Source organism: Ammospiza caudacuta, chromosome 8 (assembly GCF_027887145.1).
Source record: "Ammospiza caudacuta isolate bAmmCau1 chromosome 8, bAmmCau1.pri, whole genome shotgun sequence".
NCBI lineage: Eukaryota > Metazoa > Chordata > Aves > Passeriformes > Passerellidae > Ammospiza > Ammospiza caudacuta.
This window is the reverse complement of record NC_080600.1, coordinates 31,820,874-31,843,779: the sequence shown is the minus strand read 5'-3', so window position 1 is coordinate 31,843,779 and position 22,906 is coordinate 31,820,874. Positions and strand designations below refer to the sequence as shown.

Here is a 22,906-nt window from a genome sequence, read left to right as displayed (position 1 = left end):
GGAGAGATAACAGTAATATATCATGATCTGGGGTCCTGGGCAGGCCTAGCAGCACTGACAAGGCAGATGAAGGCACTTTTTGAGCAGGAGCATGAGGAAAGGAAGGGAAGGTCACTTGCATCACCACAAATAATTTAGAAACTAAAAAATTGGACCAGGTTTCATAACGGAATGCACTCCTTGCTGAAATCCAAGAGTAGAGGGCTGAGATCTACTATTTACATGTATTTATAAAGAATCCAGGAAGTTTATTACTAAGCAGGTACAGGAGTCATTAGATAGAGCTCTGCACACTGGCAAACTTAGTAGCAGCAGGATGTCATGGATAAACGTAAATACAATGCAGTGTGCATACCCACCACTTCTACAGTATTTCCCAAAAAAATGTTATCAGGTTTTCACAGTTCCTGTTATCAAATACTTCATCTCTTCTAAGACTAATTCCTATGGTATGACAGCATTTGCAGTACATTTTTCAGGCAGCTGAAGTGTGGGAGTTTTGTTTAAAAGAAACTGTTCTATTGATTGACCTACAAAAAGGTGACCACTGAGCAAAACCATGCATAAAACATGACATTACCATTACTATATATATTTTATGAAAGTATTAACATGGACACTGTTTCTCTGATATGTACAAAGTATACAAAATACTAAGGTAGATGTAAGTATCTTCAACAGTAGAAAAACACATGAATGTGAATGAATATATTGGGATTGCTTCATTTCAGCTTATGAAGAAAAACTGAGTGAGGAGGAAAACTAAATCTCAGTTTTCAAGACTCATCTACTCACTGGGTGGCTTAAAATTGTGAAGACAGGTATTGAACTTTTTGGCCAGATAAGACCAGAACTTCATTTTCCACACCTATTTGGAGGTTCACTGTATATAATGTTAAAAATGTTCTAGTGTCTTAAGAAATACTTTTTAGTATCATTCTCAAGGCCACAATTCCATGCCTCAGAATGCACAGAAATTAAAGAGTATTGATTTGGGGTTTTCTAACAGCATGGCTTTAAGTATTTTTTCCATATCCAATTCAGCAAAACATACTGGGGGAGGACAACCAATCAATGTCCTTAATCATGAGAAAATTAGCACCATGCCCACAAACACCACAGTATAATACTATACAAAGTACATTCTTTAGAAACTAATCAATAAGACTTTTTATATATTTCAGTACTAACAAGTACACAACATTAATTATACTTACATTGAACAGCATAGGAAGCCAGAAGAGCAGCAGTATTATAAGGACAGGGCAATCTGTTTTGTTTTTAAAATGATAAATAAATAAAATTACATATTTCATATGACATTTGGTTTTGAAAAATCTAGTCTTTTATAGTCTATGGACAAATTTGACAGGTATTTATTATAAACTCATAGACAGTGATTTATTCTTAATATGTTTTCATTTTTGCAGGTAAAATCTCCCATTATGAACTTTTTCTTGACCAGATTTGCATTAAATGCTTAACACAAGAAAAATGTCTTACCTTCCAGTAAGAATGTCCTGCTTAATTTGCAAAAAGTACTGGTACCTTATTTAAAAAGCAAACGAAAAACACTACAATTAAAATTAAAATTATTCCATCATTTTTCATCAATTTGATATAATTTGCTATCAATTAGTGTAAAACTAACAATTGACATTTTGCATGCTGTTTCCTTAACTCTAATAGGAAAGAAATGAAACTTTGCTTAGTAAACTTGGCAAATTAAATGACTTACAGGCTATGAAGTTATACTTCATATTTCACTAAAAGGCTACAAATTTCACATTTTTCCTGCTTTATACAGCAAACACAAGTTGCAGTTTGCATCTGTGTATGGAGGTACCCTCATAAGAATGATCTGTACTCTAGGTAGAACTAATATATTCTGAGTATTTGATACTGCAGTGTTTTCATTTATATTCATTATTTTTATCCATTATTTTTAGTATTTTGGAGTTACATTGTTATTACTAAAGTTGAGCACTCTTTTATATCAAACACCTCTCAATTAACTTCCCTTGAGCTTCCAAAGTGTTCTTTAAATTATGATGTGAAAAAAGCTTGTTTTAGAAATTCATCTAGCTTTTTCATGCCCACTCTTTCAAGTCAGGAAGGAGACTGATATAACAAATAGAACAGCCAAACATTTTAAAACATAAACTACTTCCCACCAAACAGGAGCACCAGAAACACCATGACTTAACATACAAAGAAATTTCCCTCTAAATTGCTTCCTTTGTTTCTCCAACAAACCCCAAATATTTTGTTAAGGTGTCAGAATGAATCTTTTGTTCATTCAGTTTAGTTCCTTCACATTTCACTCAGAGGTTTTAGAAAATTTGACAAAAGTAAAACATGTACATCAAGTGGCAAATCACATCTGCTACAAAGCTTCACTGAACTAGATTGCACTGGGGTGCCAAACAAGATTTATCAAGGTGGCAGGATATTAGCAAAAGCTTAAACTTTCAGAATAAAAATCCCTGTAACAGAACATAAAACCTGCTGTAGAATTTGTCTCCACTGCCTTTTAAATCTTTTAATAAAAGTGTCACTGAGTGGCAAATGTAAACATCATTCCTGCTTTCTTATAAATTTAAACCCTACATTATTACTATTATAATGATCACCTGGTCTTCTTTGTGTAGTTCTGATTCAAAAGCTGGGCTACACCCATTCATTACAAACATCAATATTACATATGAAAAGCACTAAATATTAAATACTTATTTCACAGTAACAACTTCAACTAAGAAATTAAAGCCAAAATATATCACTTTATTACATATAACATGACTTCTCCTTACTGTGTAGTCTCCAGAAAGTGGATTATCTACAAACATTTACAAGTATTCACAGAGAAATCCAATTATTTACAAGCTATAAAACAGTAGAAAGCTATACATATATATATATAGATATAGATATATAAAACACATATAACTAGTTTGTAAGAATATAAGGGAAAAACATTTGTGAACTGACAAGCAAAGATTAGTCCATGTGCTCAATCCCTACAAAAACATCTAGAGATGCTTTAACTGACCAAAAAGGCAAGAAGCTTTGTTTAAAAGATATTAACCTCAAGAAGTTAAAACTTAGCCCTTCTCCAGACTTTAGAGATCTCAAATATTTCAAATACTTAAAATGCATATTGAAATAAAAAATAGATGAAGTAAATTTCTTAACTGATTAATAAATGCAAAAAATTACAAGTTAAATTTATATATTAAATGGATATGCTTCCCATGCTTTTCTTGAGCATCTCTTCACAAATATACAGCTGCACTTCCATTTTATTTGGATTTTTTTGGTATAAAGCTTTACTAGAAATATTTCATGGTACTTGAAGGACATCTTGATTAAGGGACACCAAGTAGAATTCATCTTCTGTCCACTGTTTTCAGTGAACAGTGAGGTTAATGGCTTGTGAGCCAATCACCAGTTTGGACACTGAAGCCTCACATATTATTGAGCAAAATGGGAAATCAATAGAAGCTTTAGCAAAGCAGATCTGCAAAAGCCTGAACAACAAACTCCACTAAAGCAACAAAGGCAGCACTGCATGCCCATGTTTTCAACTTGCTTATATAGCTATAGCCAGAGAAGGGCAGGACAGAACTACTGCTAATGGAGTCAACGCTAACGAGCAGTTCTCCCTGCCAGGAGGAGCACTAATGAAGCTTCATTCCCTCCCCAGCCAAGTTCCAGGCAAAGCTCTGCAGCACACACTGAGCTCCTGCTGACCTCTCCTGACCCGGGGCATTCAAACCTGCCTCGCTCACGTGAACCTACAGAGAGCTGACAAGACACTGAAGCTTTCCCTGACAGCTCTTCCTGCTGCTACATGTGTTGAGTCATTCCTCTGTTCTCATTGGATTTGTAAAAACTGAGCACTTTGGAGCAGTCTCAGCTTCAGCTGGAATTGTCAGAAGTTTGCACTTTCTTTTCTTTCCCTTTTTTGAGGTGGGAATACTGATTATGTGAAAGGCCCATATTTGTGACATGGCATCCTAACTTCACTCCAAAGAAGCCCATGGATAATATCTCTCTCTTTGTAATAATTCCAAATACAAATGAGTTTTCTCAGGGGCAATTAGGCCTATTAGCAAAATGGGCAGAGCTGACCTAGATACAGAAACCATACATTATTTCCCATTTAAAAGAAAGCTGTATTTATAGCTTTGTATTTAGAGAATAGCACTTCTCCAGTTCTCTCCTTCTTTATGGTTTACTTCACACTGATCAACATTAATCCTTTTTTTCATCTCTTCAGGAATATTACATATTTTCCTTTAATTCAGAAAACATGTTTGTCATTATTCATTATTTTGATAGAGTAAATTGGCAAATTTTCCTAGAGTAAATATTTCAGTAAAACAAAGTCTCATGCAGAATCTCTGGGAGTCGTTTTAGTGAATTCTGTCTGCATAGATATGTGCAGAATTTTGTCCAAAATATGACAAATTAAAGGCAATGATAAACAAATGTGGACTCAAATTGTCACAGTTTTGGTACTCAGGTTTCAAAAGCTATCCTCAATAATTTTTTTGAATGGGGCTGACCTGTTTTCAGAATGGCCGACATCCAAAGCTCCAATCTGTCAATTCATGCCATTTTTGTAGAGGGCCAGAAGTAATTAAAAATATGGAAAATTTGAGGCATTTCTTCAGGGACTAATTGCAATTCACAAGCCTCTGATTTTGACTCACACTAAGCATTTTCTTTAACAGATTTCAACATACTGCTATCAAAATAAACTTACGTGATTCAAACTACAACTCCAACCACAGAGATTAATTTTATTAGTTTTAAGTAGAAAACTGGGGAGGAAAACATGCAGAATGTTCAGCAACTTTTTAGTCACTGGGAAGGATAGAATTATAAATTTGTACTTATTGGTAAATACTGGGATTAAGTTCTTCCTTTTTTCTCTATTTTCCCTTTTCTGTTTCTACTTGGTAGCATCTGCTTCATATAGTTACTTCACTTTGCATATAAATTCATAAGTTTATTCACACAGGCTTTTTGTTATACTGATTTGGTACAATTGCATAGTTCATATCTGTAATTATTAGACAAAACTTGGAAGCTTGTACATACAACAAACATGAGTTAAAAGAAAATTTCCATGTTATAACTTAAAGAAATTATTGACTGTTCTAGAGAAGTATTTTATTGACAAAGCAACCAAACCTACCTTGTATATTCCTCTTGGAGCTTGTTTGGGTCACCTACAAAAAACTTAACTCTGAAGTTCAGACTGTGAGGAGATCCTCCTATGGTCAAGAAAAGTTATTTCTAATTAATCAGGGCACCCTGGAAAAACAGCATAATAACAATAGATGAATTGACAAAATACATACATTACTCACTTTTTAATTGTTTCCTGATAGGTTTGTTTGGATCCAACCACCTCTGGAAAGAGACAAATTGTAACACAAACTTCAGAGAAAGAAAGTACAAATCACAGCCTTATACATCAAGAAACTGGTGCTTTTTTATTACTTTGTACTTGGTCTTTTACCAAAATACCTCACTGGCTTACACAGGGTTATTACTGATTCTGGAGACATCACCACTATCATCAACAACTGCTACTGCTCTGCTTTCCCCAAGATTAACCTATGTTATGCTGTTCAGATACCTGTTTTGCAGCAGTAATTCCCCTTTGAGTTGCTTCCATGATTGTCACAGGAGCCTGAGAGAGGTCAGAACCCAACTATGTTGTGTTTAACAACTGTCAGTTACTCTTTAAGAAGAGCCACCAAACCTAGTGAAGAGCTGTAAGCAGGCTCATTTACCCAACTCAGAAGTAATTTAACTACTTCCAGTACTTCTGACTCTGGATTTTGAGTGCCACATCCAGGGAGTGATCCCACTGGCTCTGTCAGCCTCTGTCAGCACTGCTACATCACTAACTGGATCTTGGAAGCCAGAGACTCAGCACTCAGCCTCCTGGATTAAGGACTACAGAATAATTTTACTGAACAGTTCCAAATATTGATTATTTCTGCAAGAGAACACTGCTGTGTACAGGCAGAGCTTTATAAAAATCAATGTGGCAAATTTCAGCTGAAAGTACATCTGCCTGGAAAGTTCTGCAAGTTGTTTAAACCACTGCCCATCAGCAATCCAGCAGTCTCTGTACACACCAACTCAGTCCAGGTACCTCCTAAGTCTATCTTTGGTATTAATACTGCTCTATTCCTTGAGCTGCCTTGCAAGGCAAGCCCACAAGCCTCAGGAAATTGTTATATGGGCACAGTTCCTAAGCAGTGACAGACACCTACCCCTTACAGCCTGCAACCCCCTCACACTTATCACAGGGCTTTTTAGTTTTTCAGGTGAGGGATAAGGAAGCAAACACACAGGTACCTGAGCTACCTAACACACACTGTGATCTGAAGTTAGTGCTGTCATTTTTGTCATTTTTTAATTCATTAGCCTGAAGTTAGTAATTTTTTCATGAGGAATAACAAATAATGATGACTAGATCTACATGCTGTATCCTTGTAGCAGTCAGCTCAAAGGGAAGTAAAGAGACTGTTTGATACAGCCTCAAAAGTGAATACCTGAAAAAAAAAGCCTCATGCAGGACCAATTAACTTTTAAGACTAAATGTAAAAGCTTAAAGAACACTCTAGCTATGGATATATAGGTAATTTATATAAGAATCTTTCAAAACATGTCAACAGATACTTTTTTTCCTTTGATATTAATATTATAAGAAAACACAAAGGCTCTGCAATTCATGAGATCCATGTTTAAACACAATGCTAGAGGTTTCACACTCAATCAGCAGAATCCCGTTTTCCTCATCATCTTTATCTGCTGCTGCATTAACTATAGCTTAGCAATATTCTGCTGTGTTATTTCACAAATAACTAGAACATTTGTCAACCTAATATGGTTTCCTTGTCCAAATGAACCAAGTGTAAAAGTAAATGTGTATCAAAACCTGAAATTATTCAAACCCATGCATTCTTCAAGCTTGCATGACTAATATAGGTAATATTTCTTTTTAGCTCTGACACACTGTTTTCATGGCAACTAGATAGTGCTGAAGAGACAAAATATTTAGAAACAAAAAAAATTAAAAAAACTTTAAAGTATGTGCTTGTACCAAATATCTGTTAAGTCACTGCTTCAGACTAACCCTTAAGCAGATCCTTGTATTACAGTGTTGTGCTCAGCTGCTCCCAGAGAGATAAACTAAAAGAAAGAGAGCTTAGTGGTCTACCCTTTGGAAAGCCAGATAAATTTCTGTATGTCAAGTGAAATATTGAGCAATACTCAATTAAATACTTTTAAAAATATGAAAAATAATTCAGCCTTTTCTTCTGCTTGTCTATGTTTTTTAAGCCTGAAACAAAGTTTAGAATAAAAATATTACAGAGGCAGTCCATCAATGTCTTAACAAAACTGTCAACAAGTGAATGTGGCTGACTTTTGATGTACAAATTGGGAAGTAAGTTTTGACCCCATCATTGTGCTGCACATATAATAAGAATTAGGTAAAGAACTGTCTTACAAGCAATAATGCTTAGCTAAACTGCACTTTGCAAAACAAGTAGTGACTATTTGATACTTATCACAGAAAATATCCAAGAAGTGCTCTCGAGGCAATCAAGATCCCAGTAGTACCACTGTAACTAGTGCAGTGAATGTTACATTTGCATCTCTTAGTTTCTACTCATGATTTACAAAGTTTCAGTTGTGTAGAATTTCCTTTCAGTTAAGCCCATGAACTGTTGTAAATACTAATTTCCAAGGCAGTCCCTTCTTAGTTAAGCTGATGAGATGACTGCCCTTGTCAGATACTGGACCATACCAAGCACTACTGAAAGATCAGCAGGTATCTGGGTTACAAACAGAAACTTCATACACAACAATATAAAACCCCCTCATTATTCTGTAAGTCCTAATGACAAATACAACCACAAATCTAAAACAGATTCACTTTTTTTGACAATAATAATGCAATCTAGTAAACAGATATAACAAAACAAGCAATATCCTTTTAAGATATTACTTCATAAGCACAGAACTCCATATTTTACTCCAAACCTGGGACTATTAACATGCAATTTTATTGTAACTACAATAAAAGATGATAGAGGCCCTCACAAATGACACAGCTGGGGAGGATAGCACAATCTTACAAAAGCTTCTATTTACCTCTCTTCAAATAACACAAACCACAGTGATGAACATGATTATGAGTTTTAAAGACTGTACTTATAAAACAGTTTTATAAGGGATAACTTACAGGGTTATCAGTAGATTCATCAGCCAACTGTAAACCAAAGTAATCTCTCTCTGTCAAATCGAGATGCTTGAAGACTACGTCCAACAGAACTTGGCCCTGATCGTGTTTCTGCGGAGAAAAAATACAGACCTCTTCTTTAATCAATAAATATATATAACTGGACACACAGATTTCAGGCAGGTAGAGCACATATCAATTCTTTCAGATGTGCTCTAGCAGCACTTTTTAAAATATCACAAAGTGTATCCCAGCAGCACTATTTTTAAACAAGCTTCATCTCTTTTTGAAACATATGTAAGGAAATAATTTTTCTTCTCTGTCATTTTCTGACAGTAAGAACTTCTCACTTCTCAACTAGCTACATGATTATTTCTGAAAGCCTTTTATTAGCCAAATTTGATATTTAAAAGGAGAGCATAAAAGGAAAAAAAACAGTCAGGAATTAATAAAGAACTCCGTGCAAACATGAATCTTGTTTGGGTCACCGAATTGAAACATACAGGTCCTACACAAAATATCCTTCCTGATCTCAAAATCTATTCCTGACTTTAAATGAACCAGCATGTTGAACATGTTTCCAGAGTTTAATGGCAGAGACAGCTGAAACAGCCAAATACCTAACCAAGAAGTATCATTTACATACATTCTAAGACAGCACTTCACTCTATTTTAATTAATTCAAGGTAACTGAGTAGCATCACACTTCTTTTCAGAGTCAAGTGAACAATCTTGATTTCCACTACAGGGACAAATGTTACCCACAAAATGATATAAAAAGAATCTGTAGTTGTTAGTACCCAGCAATTTTTTGCCTAACCTGGAAATACTGCCAACATAGTAACTGAAACTGAGTGTACCATTATGACAGGACTCAATAAATACATTTGGTGAAATCTGAAGGGAGTTTCCCAAAGAAGTTAAAAGTGTCATAGCACCTTGAAATACAAAAGACAAGCAAAATTCTGCAAGAACTGTCAAATAAGAAGAAATGTGAAAAAGATGATTGATACATTTTCCACCCAGATTTTCTACTTTCTGTCACCAAGCAGAGAAGCTTCTAATAATCTTCTAGGTGCCAAGTATTATTGCAGCTACAGTGGATTTGATACATCTTGCCTTGTTTACTGTAGGCAGTAAGAATAATTTTAGAGTTTTAGAACAAAAATCCCTGCTGTTCTGCTCCCAAAGGACCCTGGTTTGCATAGAGATTACATAACAGTTTACCTTTACAGCTGTTGAAATGGAAGTATGCAGCTAAAAGATCAAGATAATGTTGCAAGAGTTCCATTATTACCCATACAAGAGAAAAATCTACACATCTACCTTCAGATATCTGTTAACATCTAAGAGCATCCTATCAAAACTAACTTTTTTTATTCAGATGAAACTACACTGAATTCAACTGAAGTTTAATAAACTGTCAGAGGCAGTTGTTTGAGCCTAAAAACTCCAAGAATCATGATAATTAATTTCAAAATAATAAAAATGTAGAGAATAATTATACACAAATTATGTCTGAAATAATCCCATGAGGACAATAATACCCATAACTTTGCATATATCTTTAAATTGAAATTACATAAGGGATATATTTCAGGTCCCATATAAATTTGGCTAAATTGAACTGACCTAAGAATTCCAGTATTTACTTTGCAAAAGACCTCATTTTTCCTTAAATGGTACAGAGAAGATGTCTTACAAAATGTAGGAGCACCACTGATAAGCAGTCCACCACTGAAAAATTTACTTTACAAATTACTAAAAACAAGCAAAGAAAAAAACAGATGTTAACACAATAAATGTACAACAGCATAAATGCATAAGGCATTTCTATATACAATCCAAATATAGTCACTTAAATTTTTACTAAATTAGAAGTTTCTGTAATATTTTGAAATAAACCAATAATCAGTACAGTTTTTACAGCAAATAAAGCTAATTTTAAAATTACATAGCAACACTAATTGCCTCTTGGCATTTTTCCCACGTAGATTTAAATAAGAACACAAACTAAGAACTTATAACAGAAACTACCAGAAAATGGGAGATGTTTGGAACCTAAGTTTAGTCTTGCAATTCCACAGCTGACATGTTACTTCCTCTAACAGCATGCAGATACCATCTCTGTAGCTTTTTTCCAATCTAATCCTGCCAATGTACACTGTTTCTTAAAAACCTGAACAAATGTTTCCTAATGGAAAAGCTTAGAACTGGCTGATCAGTTTGAGTTAAGAAACACAGAACATCATTCCACAACCACAAGGAAGGTATTTTTCCTGCAATTGAACAGCAAATTTGGTAAGAGAAGACAGGTTTCAACATGAAGCATTTGTTTGGATCACAATGTTTTACTTAGTGCAAAATAAAGATAAGCATCTAGCAAAACCAGACCTTAGCTTAACCCATCTCTGATATTTATGTAATGATGTTGCTGCTTGCCAAAGCAGGTGAAGGTCACAATTCTGCTTGTTGAGAAAGATCCAAAATACTTGTAATACTATCATAACATTGAACAGCTGCTCAAAAATATGAAAAGTATGAAAGCAAGTTTAAATATCTGGGGTTTTTTATAAAAAAGCAAACCAAATAAATGTAAATGAGCATGATAAGAAACTTGTTTTGTTGCTACAGATTGCAGTTAAACATTATTTCCTCATAGAACAAGAAATAATGAAAACATGTATGAAAAATGAGAACTAGCTAAGACAAAACCACAAGAGTTAGACACAAGAATGTCCATTTTTTTCTGAATTGAAGAATTAGAGGGTTATATGCACTTATTAGTTATTGCTGGAGACAGAATGTGTCACAAATTTTGGCCTCTTAGGCCAAATTTGACATAGACACTAGACATCAACACATGAACTGCATTTTATGAACTATTTTAAGAACTATATATCTAGTATCACTAGATATATACAGATTAATTTTTTAATTGCAAAATGATTGTCACTTGTTCACACACACCATGTGTGAAAATTTAGGCAGACACCTGCAGGGTTACACATTACACAGGCCACAGGTCTGATGCCTGCTCACCAGCTCCCACCCTCTCCTCAGTCCCCATTGCTGACACTCTGGTTTTGCTGCTGCCCACAGAACTGCCTGCACCCACAGCAAACAACACAAGACATTGCTGCCGTGTCAGCCCAAAAAAATTTGGATTTCTGATGCCAGAGGAAGGGGGATGACAGGTTCTGGGCTTCCCTGGAGTGGGTCACAGCTCTGCTGCTCACACATTTGTGGGAGGCTGTGCTGCTTCTTCACTACTGGCAACACAAACCCTTTCCTTTGCAGCTCACCACAATGCCTGGGCTGATGCTCCAGGAGATGCACTCCCCAACACTGCTCAACTCTCTCCTTTCCTTCTACAACTCATGCTATTTTTTTTTTTTTTTTTGTCAAAGGAAAAAGGGCAAGTATCAAAGTAATGCTGAAGATTAAATTACTAAGAATTACTAAAAACATCTAAAATTACAGAAGGGTGGTATGGGGTTTTTTGCTTGGTTTGTTCTTTTCTTGTTTGGCTTGAGTTATTTTTACAGGTTTTTACATTTTGCTTCCATCAGAGTGTAAATTCATTAAGTTTGAAGTTCTGGGATAGTGAAGGCTCCAAATTGAAACATTTGTCCATGACCATTAGCATTTCTCACAGAACAACCCACCCCATCTACCTTGACATACTGGCTTTCAGGGAATATAAATAAGCCAGCCTTCATGGAAAAGATGTAATTTTAGGTATTTAAACAAGTAATTAAAACAAATTAAAGTAATTTGATCTTGAAGAAACAGTTTTATGGTAATGCAAATCATCCTGATCACGTTGTTAACTCACATCAGCCTTCCTTCTTCCAGCTACCTGTTCTACTGAAATCTGCTTTTCAGGATGGAAGGAGGATTTCTTCATTTGGTAAGCAGAGCATTTTAGAGAAAGGCTTTGTACTCCTCAAACACAGGCACAGGTTAATTCCCACTGACTCTTCTGCCTGGAACCAGTGCAGACTTTCCCTGGCTACAATCCATGGGGATTACCTGGTTTGATTTGTTATGCTCTCTACAAGGTAAGGCTTAGCACAAAGGTGCCTTTTGTTCAGATCAATGGAAAGGGCTGCTTGAATTGTGAACTTAGAATATCACATAAATTATCAAGAGACATTGTCTGTGATCAGCACTTTGCTGTTGGAGAAGAAAGAGCATTTGAGTACATTTTTATTAACACACCACTGCATCCTCCAGATTATTTTTACAATCATTAGCATGCAGAATACCTATAGCAATCACCAGGAGAAAAAAAAAAGGTGCTAATTTATTTGATGTTATCTTTGTTCTTCTTATTTTGAAAACAAGTCCATAAATATTTATGGCTAAGTATAGTGTCAACCACAATAAAGTAAACCAAAGCTATAAAACCTGAGAACCTGTATGGCATGTAGGTTACATTTGCTACAAATGAATACTTTATTACTGCCTATTTGTGAAAAAACAGATTGAGGCTAAGACATGGGATCAAGATGTTCAGCACCAAGGAACTTTTTATTCTCTAGACTCAGTTTTAATAGACAAACTTGCAGGCTGATCTGTATAAGCAGTAAAGCATGATCCATGTGACTAAAATATTTAGTACACTAGGGAGGTGGTAAGAACATATTACATAATTTTTTCTCGGGAGAGACAGAACAGACATTTGAGGATTCATAGCTGGTGATTCTGCTTTTCTTAGAGGCACTAGTATCCTCTAAAAATGTACAGCTTTTGAACACCTAGATCAGAAAAAAGCACATCTCCCATACCTACTGCCCAACAATTATTCCTTATTCTTCCCTATTTTTACTTTCTTCATAAGAAAAAACCACAAGACAGATACTTTAATGGAAAACTCATGCACCTGAAAGGAAAGATGACAACCTTTAAAATTTCTTATGCACTTCTAACGCTTTATATCCAACTACATTTTGCACATACTGCTTTTTGGCAGGCAGTATAGACTGGGAAATGTTAGCAATGATGAGAAGTTAAGAGATACAGAAAAGGGGAAAGGATATAGAAAAAATTATCTCAGAAGGGAAAAGAGGCTTGATGTTAATAAATTCAAGTCTTTAAAAATCTGTCCCTCAGCTCCATCATCCAAAATTCCCACACTTTACTACTCAGAAGTCCAGGAAAATTAAGAAATTTTTGAATGAACTACAAAAATGCCTCAAGAGACTATCCTAAACCCTTCCATCTTGACTGACATATCTAAAACAAATAACCACCAGATCTGCCTCTGAACCTTAAGCTCTGAATGCTGAGTTCTTGCAAGTTTTTGCCACATAACAGCTTTCACTTATGACCAGCAGCTGCAGGCTCTAACCACTGATTACAGAATAGAAAAAGGCAATCCCTCTCACAAATCTTCCCTGAAACATTCAAATATATCAATATCCTTGCTGAACACTGGGTATCAGAATCCAATATAATGACTGAGCATTAGGATTTCTTCATATAGTCTGAACTGTATTTGTCCATATGGATTTGACAACTGCTTCACTTTCTCCCTCACTTCCCATCCAAAGTGCCACAGTCTTATTTGATACTCCTACACTTCATTTGCTGAAGTTCAATTTCCTTCTGAAAAATTGTAATTATTATGCCACCTGTTAACTTTCACCATCACATTATTCAACCTTTCTCTATATAAGTCATCAATTCTATAGCTTTCAAAGTAAAAGCAGAGTTCTACTACCACAGGAAAACCTACAGCTTCTTTCCTGTGGAGTTCTAGTTTTTCTCACACACAGATGACTTTAAATGTTTTAATGTTTTCTTGTGAAGTCCTTGCCTATTTTTCATGGGGTTTTTTTGTTACCCCTCAGGAAGCTGAAAGAAAGGGTTGCACTCGTGTAACATATACACAACACCATGAACATTTTTATTAGAAAATGGGATGAATAACCTATTTTAAATTCTGGTTCATGTGTAAAAGTTTTTGATTTTTTCCATTAACAGTTCTCAGTATTCAGCAACCAGCTTTCCATTTTCCTTCCTGTCATTCTCATTAGTGTAGTAGAAGGCGGTGAGCTGAAGTGAGGGAAATCACAGAACAATAACATTATCTGAGGAAAGCAAAGAGCAGGGAGATACTCTAAGATGGCAGCTGTGACCAAGTATAACCATACAGGTGATTGAACACAGTCAGTTGTACACCTATGGGAAGAGTTCCCACTCCACCTTACTCGTGCTCAAAATACAAAAACCAGAATGTAGCAGAACAAAAGCTGCATTCAACTCAATGGCAAAACTGTCCTCCATTTCCACTGGACAACTTTAATCCATGAAGAGAATTACTAGAAATAGATTATGCTCCATACACTGGATTTTGAAATGAAGATGTGTTAGTATGACAGAGGATGCCAGAATGACTAAGTTCCCAGTAACTGCACACGTGTACAAGCATGCCTGCCTGAACACAACTTCCCCTTCTATTCTCTACTTCTCACTGTTTGAAAGTCAAACTGCAGCCCCACAAACGCAGAAAAGGAAGGCAAGCTCAGGATATTGATCTGCAATAAGGCAAATATGGATGTGCAGTAAGAGCAGTACTTACATTAACTCTGAAAGCCTGTACAGTGCTGTCCAGGAGAAGAACGTTGCAGAGCACCTCCGTATGCTGCCTGTCTCGTGCCAGCTCAGACGCTCGGACATTGTAGGTTCTGCCAGCAGGCAATCGGAAACGTGCGGTCATTACTGTCCACACAGGGGCTGCAGGCAAAACCAACACAACTCTTACAAAGAGCCAAAAAATGCAAATGCAACAATGTCTCACTTCAAAGAAAGGTGAAAAGACAGCAAGTCCATTATTTAAAAAGTCCATTACAGACAGAAGAAAAGTGAATACAAAATTCACAGTAGCCAATAAGAAAGCAATGCCTTACATGTTACAACACAACCTTATACCAAAATACTCAGTCCTTTACTTTCTGCCCATTGTCCACACCCTCTCTATTTTAAGGTTGTTTTGTGGGTTTGCTGTTTTCTCGTTGGGATTTTTGTTTGTTTTCAAAGATTCACAACAGCCTTTTCAATTCACAAAGCTTTGTAATTGCTAGGCATTATGGCTACTAGCTTCCTGATATTAGATGCAATTAAGTAACTAATTTCAGTGCAAAACAGCAAAAAATGCTTACATGAAAAGCTTTATGGAGAGAAAGAAAACAGCAAACAAAACAGACTTTGATGCATTATTATGCAAGGCCTGTGCATTCACTGTAAAATCACAAAATATGAGAATGTACAGTGGTAACAAAAACATTACCATCGTTTCTACCCCCCCCCCCCCTTTTTTAAATTACAACATGAATAGTTTAATGTTTGTCAAACTACTGAATCTTCTGTCTATGTCAATTTGATTGGATTTACACATTTAGTTTGGGAGTACAAACAATTCTCATCCTCTCAGAAGCAACCATGACCATCACAAGTGTATGCCCTGTGCTGAGAGCCAATAAATAGAATGCAATAGAATCCACTTTTCTAATCTAAGATTCTTGTGATTATCATCCAGCCTCAGCCCAGCAAAGTCCTTATGGGCCCACCTGAAGCTATCAGCTCTATCCAATGATACCAGCTACTTTCTCAAGTGCCTCACAGGATCAGAGCCTGTGATTCACCTAATTACACACTCAGCAAACTATTTCTACATCCTTTGACAAGGGCGTAAGCAAACAGAAAGTTTCATAACTTAAGTAGAGAATATATTGAGACATAAAATTAAAATACCCTAAGAGTAGCAAAAGAACACAGGTACATTCAAAACTGAATATAAAGTGATTGATTTTCCTGATCTTGCATAAGATTATGGAGCCTTCAAACACATCTACATATTAACTTCACATTTATGGAGGGGGGCAGGAGCATATGATGACAAAAAAAAAAACAAAAAGGGACAATTCAGCAGAGGACAGCAAACATTCCAGCAGTGACTAGAGAGCTTACATGGATCATAAGAGGTATCTGTGCTCCAATATACATAAATGAAGAGGGAGGGGTAAGAAATGAAAAATCAATGCCTCCTAAATAGTTGGTAACTCAGATAGGCTCTCATGGGAAAGTGGAATACCAAGAACCAAGCGGGGACTTGGCGGTTCAATCATCTTCCCACTGCCTGCAGACAATCTCCTCAGCAACTGCCCTGAGGTATTTTGCTTTTCTAGATCACATCTTCAGCTCTTAAAGTATGACCACACACCTGAGACATACAAAAATCTGCTTGATGGTCATCCATCCTTGCAAAATGCTTGTTCTGACTTACTCAGCATTTTCAGATTAACTAGTACCTTGCTTCCTCACCAGACAGCTTTTTTATTTTGGCTACTCAGTCACTGGCTTCAAAACTGAAATGCTGTATTCATGTAGAACTACAGCAAGTTTATTTTTGTTTTGCTAAACCAACAAGACAAACTGAATGATACAGACACCAGATAAAGCCACCAGCTGCTAAATTTATGACTATGTCTTAATTTAAAATTTATGAAAAATTGTGTCAAAACATTAAAACTCTCAAGTAAACCCTAAAAACAAAGTCCATCTGACAACTCCTCAATGAAAGGCTGCTTCTGCTCTACCTTCTCCAGACCTCAATAATAAAAAGCAGGAGAAAACCTTTAAACACCAAATAGGAATTGAACCTCCATATCAGTGATCCAAGCCAACCATGTAACATTTCACAAACAGTGTTCTGCCACACAGACACAATCTACAAGCCTTACTAGTCATAATGGCATAAAGGTTGGCATTATCAGTGCAGCTACACAACTGGTAACTACAGCCAAAATGTTAGGACAGTATCTGCTGCTGAGCTGAAACTAAGAAGGTTTCAGGAAAGCACACAATTTGATTAAAACCAGTTTCTTTATACCACAGAAACAACTCCTTGATAAGTGTAATATACAAGGATTTGAAAAAGTTACAAATACACCAAGAAACAGTGAGTGTCATCTTCAGAGTGCTTTTCCACAAATACAAACACTAGTGCACAAAGGACTGTTCAGCTTTCAAATTCAAGTCCTGCAGTCCTCACAAATGCATTTGGTAGTAAGCTGGGAGAGTCTAACTCAACAAAGCATAGTTTTGCAGCAGAGGGGAAAAAAGGACTTGTTTAAAACTAGAAAACAATCTTAAAACCATCATGTTTTAAGAGAAGAAAAAGGTAAGTCTCATCTTTTCTCCTGTTCTTTCCTCTATTTTTGTCATATCTGCTGATCAAGACAAAAGCAGCCATACCTTTTCCTTCCTCATTGCCTTAAACTAGACAGAAAACTGGGTTTCAGACACAGCAACAAATCCAAAAGAGTGAGCAAAGAGAAATCATCCCTTAGTGACCCTCAAAATCCTTAACACCATGAAACCATTCACTCTGTCCCTTCAACAGACCCAACCTGCAGATCTATCAACGTTCTTGCTGTAACATAGATCATCTTTGCTCCAGCCAAACAAAAAAATATTGCATAGTTACAGACAACGACGGGATTTTTCTCAATGTACATAAATGCAATTATCAAATTCCAGAAAGAGGCACTGTATTATGAGTTGGCTATGGAAATAGGAGCAGCTATACTGGGCCAGAACAACAGGTGATGTAGCTTGCAGACTGGAAGGGCAATGCCTTCTCCACTCTCTTTAAGGCAACAAACAGGACACACACACCTCTCACGCTGTTCCAGTCTGGAGTTTAGCATCTTCCTGGTATGAAGCTCATAGCACCACCGTGCTGGACATCAGTCATTCATGAACATTTTCTTCATGGATTTATGAAATTTTGGTTTGTACTTTCAGATTATGCAATAAAACATTACATTCTATGTCCCATACAAAATACACAGTAGCTGGAACCAACATCTCATAGCAGACAAGTTTCTTGCATGAAACTGAGAGGTTTTTGCAACTATAGAGCACAGTTTTACAAGTAGAATGACTCAAATCCCGAAATACACCTACAAAATCAAAATAAATAGCCATGAAACTAATAGAGAGGAAGGTGACAAGAGACTGACTGTTTTCTCTTATCCACATTCCAAGTTAATCTTTCCCTATATGTCAGCAAAGAAACTATGGAAGAATGTAGGGAATATGTTAAAACACCTTCACCATCACATGCACTTACAAAAATACTCCTCCTTCTAAGACCTGTCAGGGTTATTACACAGAACTGCTCTGTGGCCAATCATGTGCACACAACCCATATTTAAACCTCTATCAGCACATGTACACTTAACAAAAAGGACGTGGTTGTTAAGCACAGACAGACCCTGCAATTACTGGTTTTACTGACACAATTGTTTTACAACATAATTGGCCCCAACTGTACCCATATCATCTTTGTGACTTCTTTCTTTCAGAAATACATACACCAAGAACACAGACAGTATTATGTCTCCCAAACATATATTGCCATTCTTGCTATATATTTTGAAAATTACTAATAGTGAGATGGCTAGCTCTTGCTTGTAAGGTTACAAATTACAGCTGATTTCCTAACAAATATTGATATATAAAATGAGAAAATCTGATGGAAATTCAGCTACACTCATTGCATACTTCTGCAATAAAAATATTATAGATAATGTTAGTAAGGAAGAGAGGATTGCTTTAAGCTCCAAAGTAAAATCTGCATCCTCAAAAGAAATAGGAGTAAAAACAAAAGCTGAGATTTAACCAAAAAACCAGTTTGAGAACATCTGGCTTAAACAGCAGGTTAACTTCAGCAAGGTACTACTGTGTGGGCATATCCATGTTGTGGGCAGTGCCACGGCACTTAATGCTAAAATATTTTTATACATGCAAGTGGATTATTTAAACCAGACTTAATCTTTGCATATGATGAAGATTTTCTGCTTATAATTTTTCAGCATCTTCTGGTAAGCATGTAATATTTATGTGAATTAACAGTCTAAAGAACATGCTGCTACAGCAACTGGAGAAGGACAGAACTCGTGCAAAGTAACTCCTCTTACCTCTCAGGTCTGTGGAGGGAGTAAGTTGTACATTTCCTGCCTGAGCTCAGGTTTCAAGTGGTGAAGCAATTCCAGGGAGTGTTCCCTATCAAAGGGCAGAACATTCCTGCAATACTGGCTTGGTTAGGGCACTAAAGAGCACACAGAAGCTTCACAAGTGAATTTTCGGCCTCCTTTATTCTTTTATGTAAATGTATACAGTATAATGACAATTTGCTTGGGCATACAATAAACTGACTGATTTTAAGCAGCTTAATAAATAAGCAGTTGGTTAAGCAGGTAATTAACTGAAATTTAATTTATCCAAGAGTGGAGCCAATTTGCTGACTTGATGTGAACTTTCTTTAAAAGAACTCTTGATGTAATGCAGAGAAAAACAACCACCCTTAACACATTACTGTATGCACATGTGCATGCAAGGACATGAGAAATTTCATTTTTCATGGCTCATCTAAAGCAGCTAAAGAAGCTCACGCATTGTCAGACTTCCATTTGTTTAGGAGTCTGTATTTTAGCAACCCAGAAGGCACAGATTTGCACTGTGGCCCACCTGCTCATTTGGGTCTAACACAGTACATCAGTTTCCTACAAGAAGTAGGAAAGTAGGTCAGACTCATAGAAGACCCATGTCCTTAAACATGATGCAGCTTGAATATATTAAATAAAATGCAGACCCCATTGTTACTAAAATTATCCAGACAACTTAATTACATATATATAACAAAAAACCACCCTTTTAAATGTACAAAGACAACTATGAAGGTTTTAACAGAATAATACAACATACTGCAATTCAGACAAACACTGAGATACACCTAGAGCCCATCTTCACAGAGGTTTACTGAAAACACATTAGTGACACTACATTAAATGTTTCAATCCAAACTAGTTTGAAAATGCTAAACATTAGCTGGTCATGCATTTTCTGAGGGAATTCCACATTAAATCAAAAGAAATTGTTCTTGTCTTGTTTTTTGTCTTTAAAAAATTTGTTTTGAAAGCTTTCAGCAATTCTGATGCAGTACACAGCTTCAGGACATTGCTTATAAATGAAAGCAGAGGAGAAATGCATTTTCATTTAAGTGACTCGACCCATGCACTACAATCCTGAAATTGTTCCAATGAGAGTGGACTTGATGATCCTTGTGGGTCCTTCCCAGCTCAGGATAGTCTAAGATTCTGTGATTCCTTCCTGCTTTATGCTGACCAAATAATGGAAAGTATCATTAAAGTTGCTATGTAAACACCGACTTATTTCACTTTGCAGTCACAGGTGCAAGGATTCCAGCAAGACTTCTGGCCAGGCAACAGCATCCTTAATGATCCCAGGCTCTATCAAATCCTTTTGTTTTATTTCAAGTTTATTTAATATCAGTTATATATAAATTGACCACATTCATTCTACATAAGGAAGATAATATAATTCTGAAAAGTTATCATATGGCCACTTATTAAACTTTTCCTAAAGCTTCACTGAAAAAGAGGGATATCACATCTTTACTGTTGACCAGCTATTACTCTGACCATACAAAGTAACTACAGCCACTGGTCCTTCAGTGCTACTGAGTTCCCAAACAGTCCCGGGAAGGGCACTGGATACAAGAAATGCCTTTGGGAGCTATGGAGCTCAAGCTCCCCAAACCCCCAGTACTTCTCTCCACTGGTGGGTAACCAGATCGTGCTCTTTAGCCTGGTACCTGCACGGGCTGGCAGCTGCCAACTCCAAACTCTCCTGCTCCTGGGTCAGGCATTCCTGCATCCTCCCTTACAGCCTGGCACTGAGCAGTCTCCACCCTTCCTGTGCAAAAACAGCACACAAGTTGAGCTCATCTGCAGCTGCTTCTACACATTCCTCCAAGATCTCTGCTATCTGCAGACACTGAGCTGCTTGAGCAAATCCCTCATGGATGCCAGAAGTATAGAACAGTAAAGGAAAGTCCTACTTCACTTCTCAAAGTCACCAAGAGAAACATACCACGTTCTCCTCAGAACATCCATTATCTCACCTGCATTTAAATGCATAAGCAACTCTTACATCCTCCTTTCCCACATCCTCAGTCATAAGAAGAGCCAAATCCAACAAAAAAAGCATTAGTTCTTAGTTTATATGACAGTTTCTGAAAATATTGGGCCAAAACTTCAACAGCTGAGAGAAAAGAAGTTGAATTTAGCCCCTCTCCTCCACCATCAGCTTCTCCTATACATGAGCCAATAGCAGAGAACTGATTTAATATTCTAGTCACTTACTCAGATAAATTTCTAAGAGTGTTAATGCACCTCATGAACATGAGGGTTTCATAGGGTTGGCTGTGGATCTCAGTGCAGTCTTGATGCCTAAATTAATAAGCATTCTCAGTAAAAAAATTACTCAATACCTCCTTGAATAATGCTTTTTATCTACTTCTCTGGAATGAAATTTCAAATTTGAACAATTGCTGTGTGATTTCAGCAAGATGCTCACTGTTATAATCACATAATTACTGATAGAGACAAAGGTTAAAGATGAAATACCTTGCTCTGTCACACCCAGATTTTCATACTTTCTAACATAAAAATAATAATTAATGAGTGTTCAATCACTCTACACAGAATCTGTTAGAGACAGCTGGAGGCTGTACACCAGAACACAGCAAATTAGTGAGACAGTACTGTAGCACGCTACTGTTTTCTCTGAGAAATAAACTATTTGGACAATTTGACAACTCCCTCCCTTGCTCCTCCCTGCCCCCAAGAAGAAGGGCACAGCTAACAGAGAAGCCTATTATAAATGACACTCCTATCTAATTAAATGTCAATACTCATTATGCTTGATCTGCATGCGCCACACTCACAAAAAAGCCTCTCAAATTCAGCTGATCCCTTTCTCTGGTTTGAGTTGGAAGCAGGAGAGTACAGAAGACTGGTATCTGCTTTGCTCCTGCATGCAACATTGCAGGAAACACATAACAGCAAGATAAAATCCATTAGTTAGAGATTACAACACCTACTGGCAGTTTAGGAGCAATATTAATAAATAAAAGAGTTCTTAGAAACCACGCCATCAACACTGACCATTATTTTGAACTTTTGAACTTATTTGAGCACTTTCTGTGCTCAGTCATGTTTCACATGCAGACAATAACCTTTCCATCCTCACTATCCAGGACTCTAGATGAGATAACAGCCTGAGAAGATTAAAATTTCTTTAGCAAAGAAAAAAGAAGTAGAAAAATAAAACAGGCAAATAGACTTATACATTCCAAACTGCTCAATATGGTTCAAACCCATTTTTAAGTTTCAAATTTAGTCTTAGTGAACACCTGTCCAAATACATTACAGCTTTGGATTGTCAGAGAGGCTGAAGAAACTCAACCAATAGACTAAAAGTCTGGAACCAAGAAAAAGCTACGATTAAAACAGTCAGACCTTTCCCCCCAGCCCTTCCTGCTTCATCAGGGCCCCCATCTCCTTTTCCACTGCATCAGTTTTACAGGCCAGAGTGTGAACAAATGCAAAGACAACAGAAAGCCTCCTTCCAGCTACTCCTGCCAGCTCATGGCTCAGTACTCACTGCCCTGATGATTACAATGCTGCAGAAGAGACAAGACCTTTCACACAATATAAGAAAAATGCCTGGAGTGCACATGCCTTTAGGCAAAGC

The 22,906-nt window shown here is 36.6% G+C and overlaps 1 protein-coding gene across 1 annotated transcript in view; it reads right to left on the bottom strand.

The window, feature by feature from the left end:
- The window catches only part of PTPN4 (protein tyrosine phosphatase non-receptor type 4), a 105,317-nt gene that overhangs the window by 51,793 nt on the left and 30,618 nt on the right, over window positions 1–22,906 (bottom strand). Inside the window, exons 2-7 of the mRNA XM_058810028.1 lie at window positions 14,862–15,016; window positions 8,276–8,383; window positions 5,379–5,421; window positions 5,204–5,282; window positions 1,504–1,548; window positions 1,218–1,270 (exon numbers count right to left, since the gene is read on the bottom strand). Coding sequence (XP_058666011.1) covers window positions 1,218–1,270; window positions 1,504–1,548; window positions 5,204–5,282; window positions 5,379–5,421; window positions 8,276–8,383; window positions 14,862–15,016 — 483 coding nt within the window. The remainder of the gene's footprint in view (window positions 1–1,217; window positions 1,271–1,503; window positions 1,549–5,203; window positions 5,283–5,378; window positions 5,422–8,275; window positions 8,384–14,861; window positions 15,017–22,906) is intronic.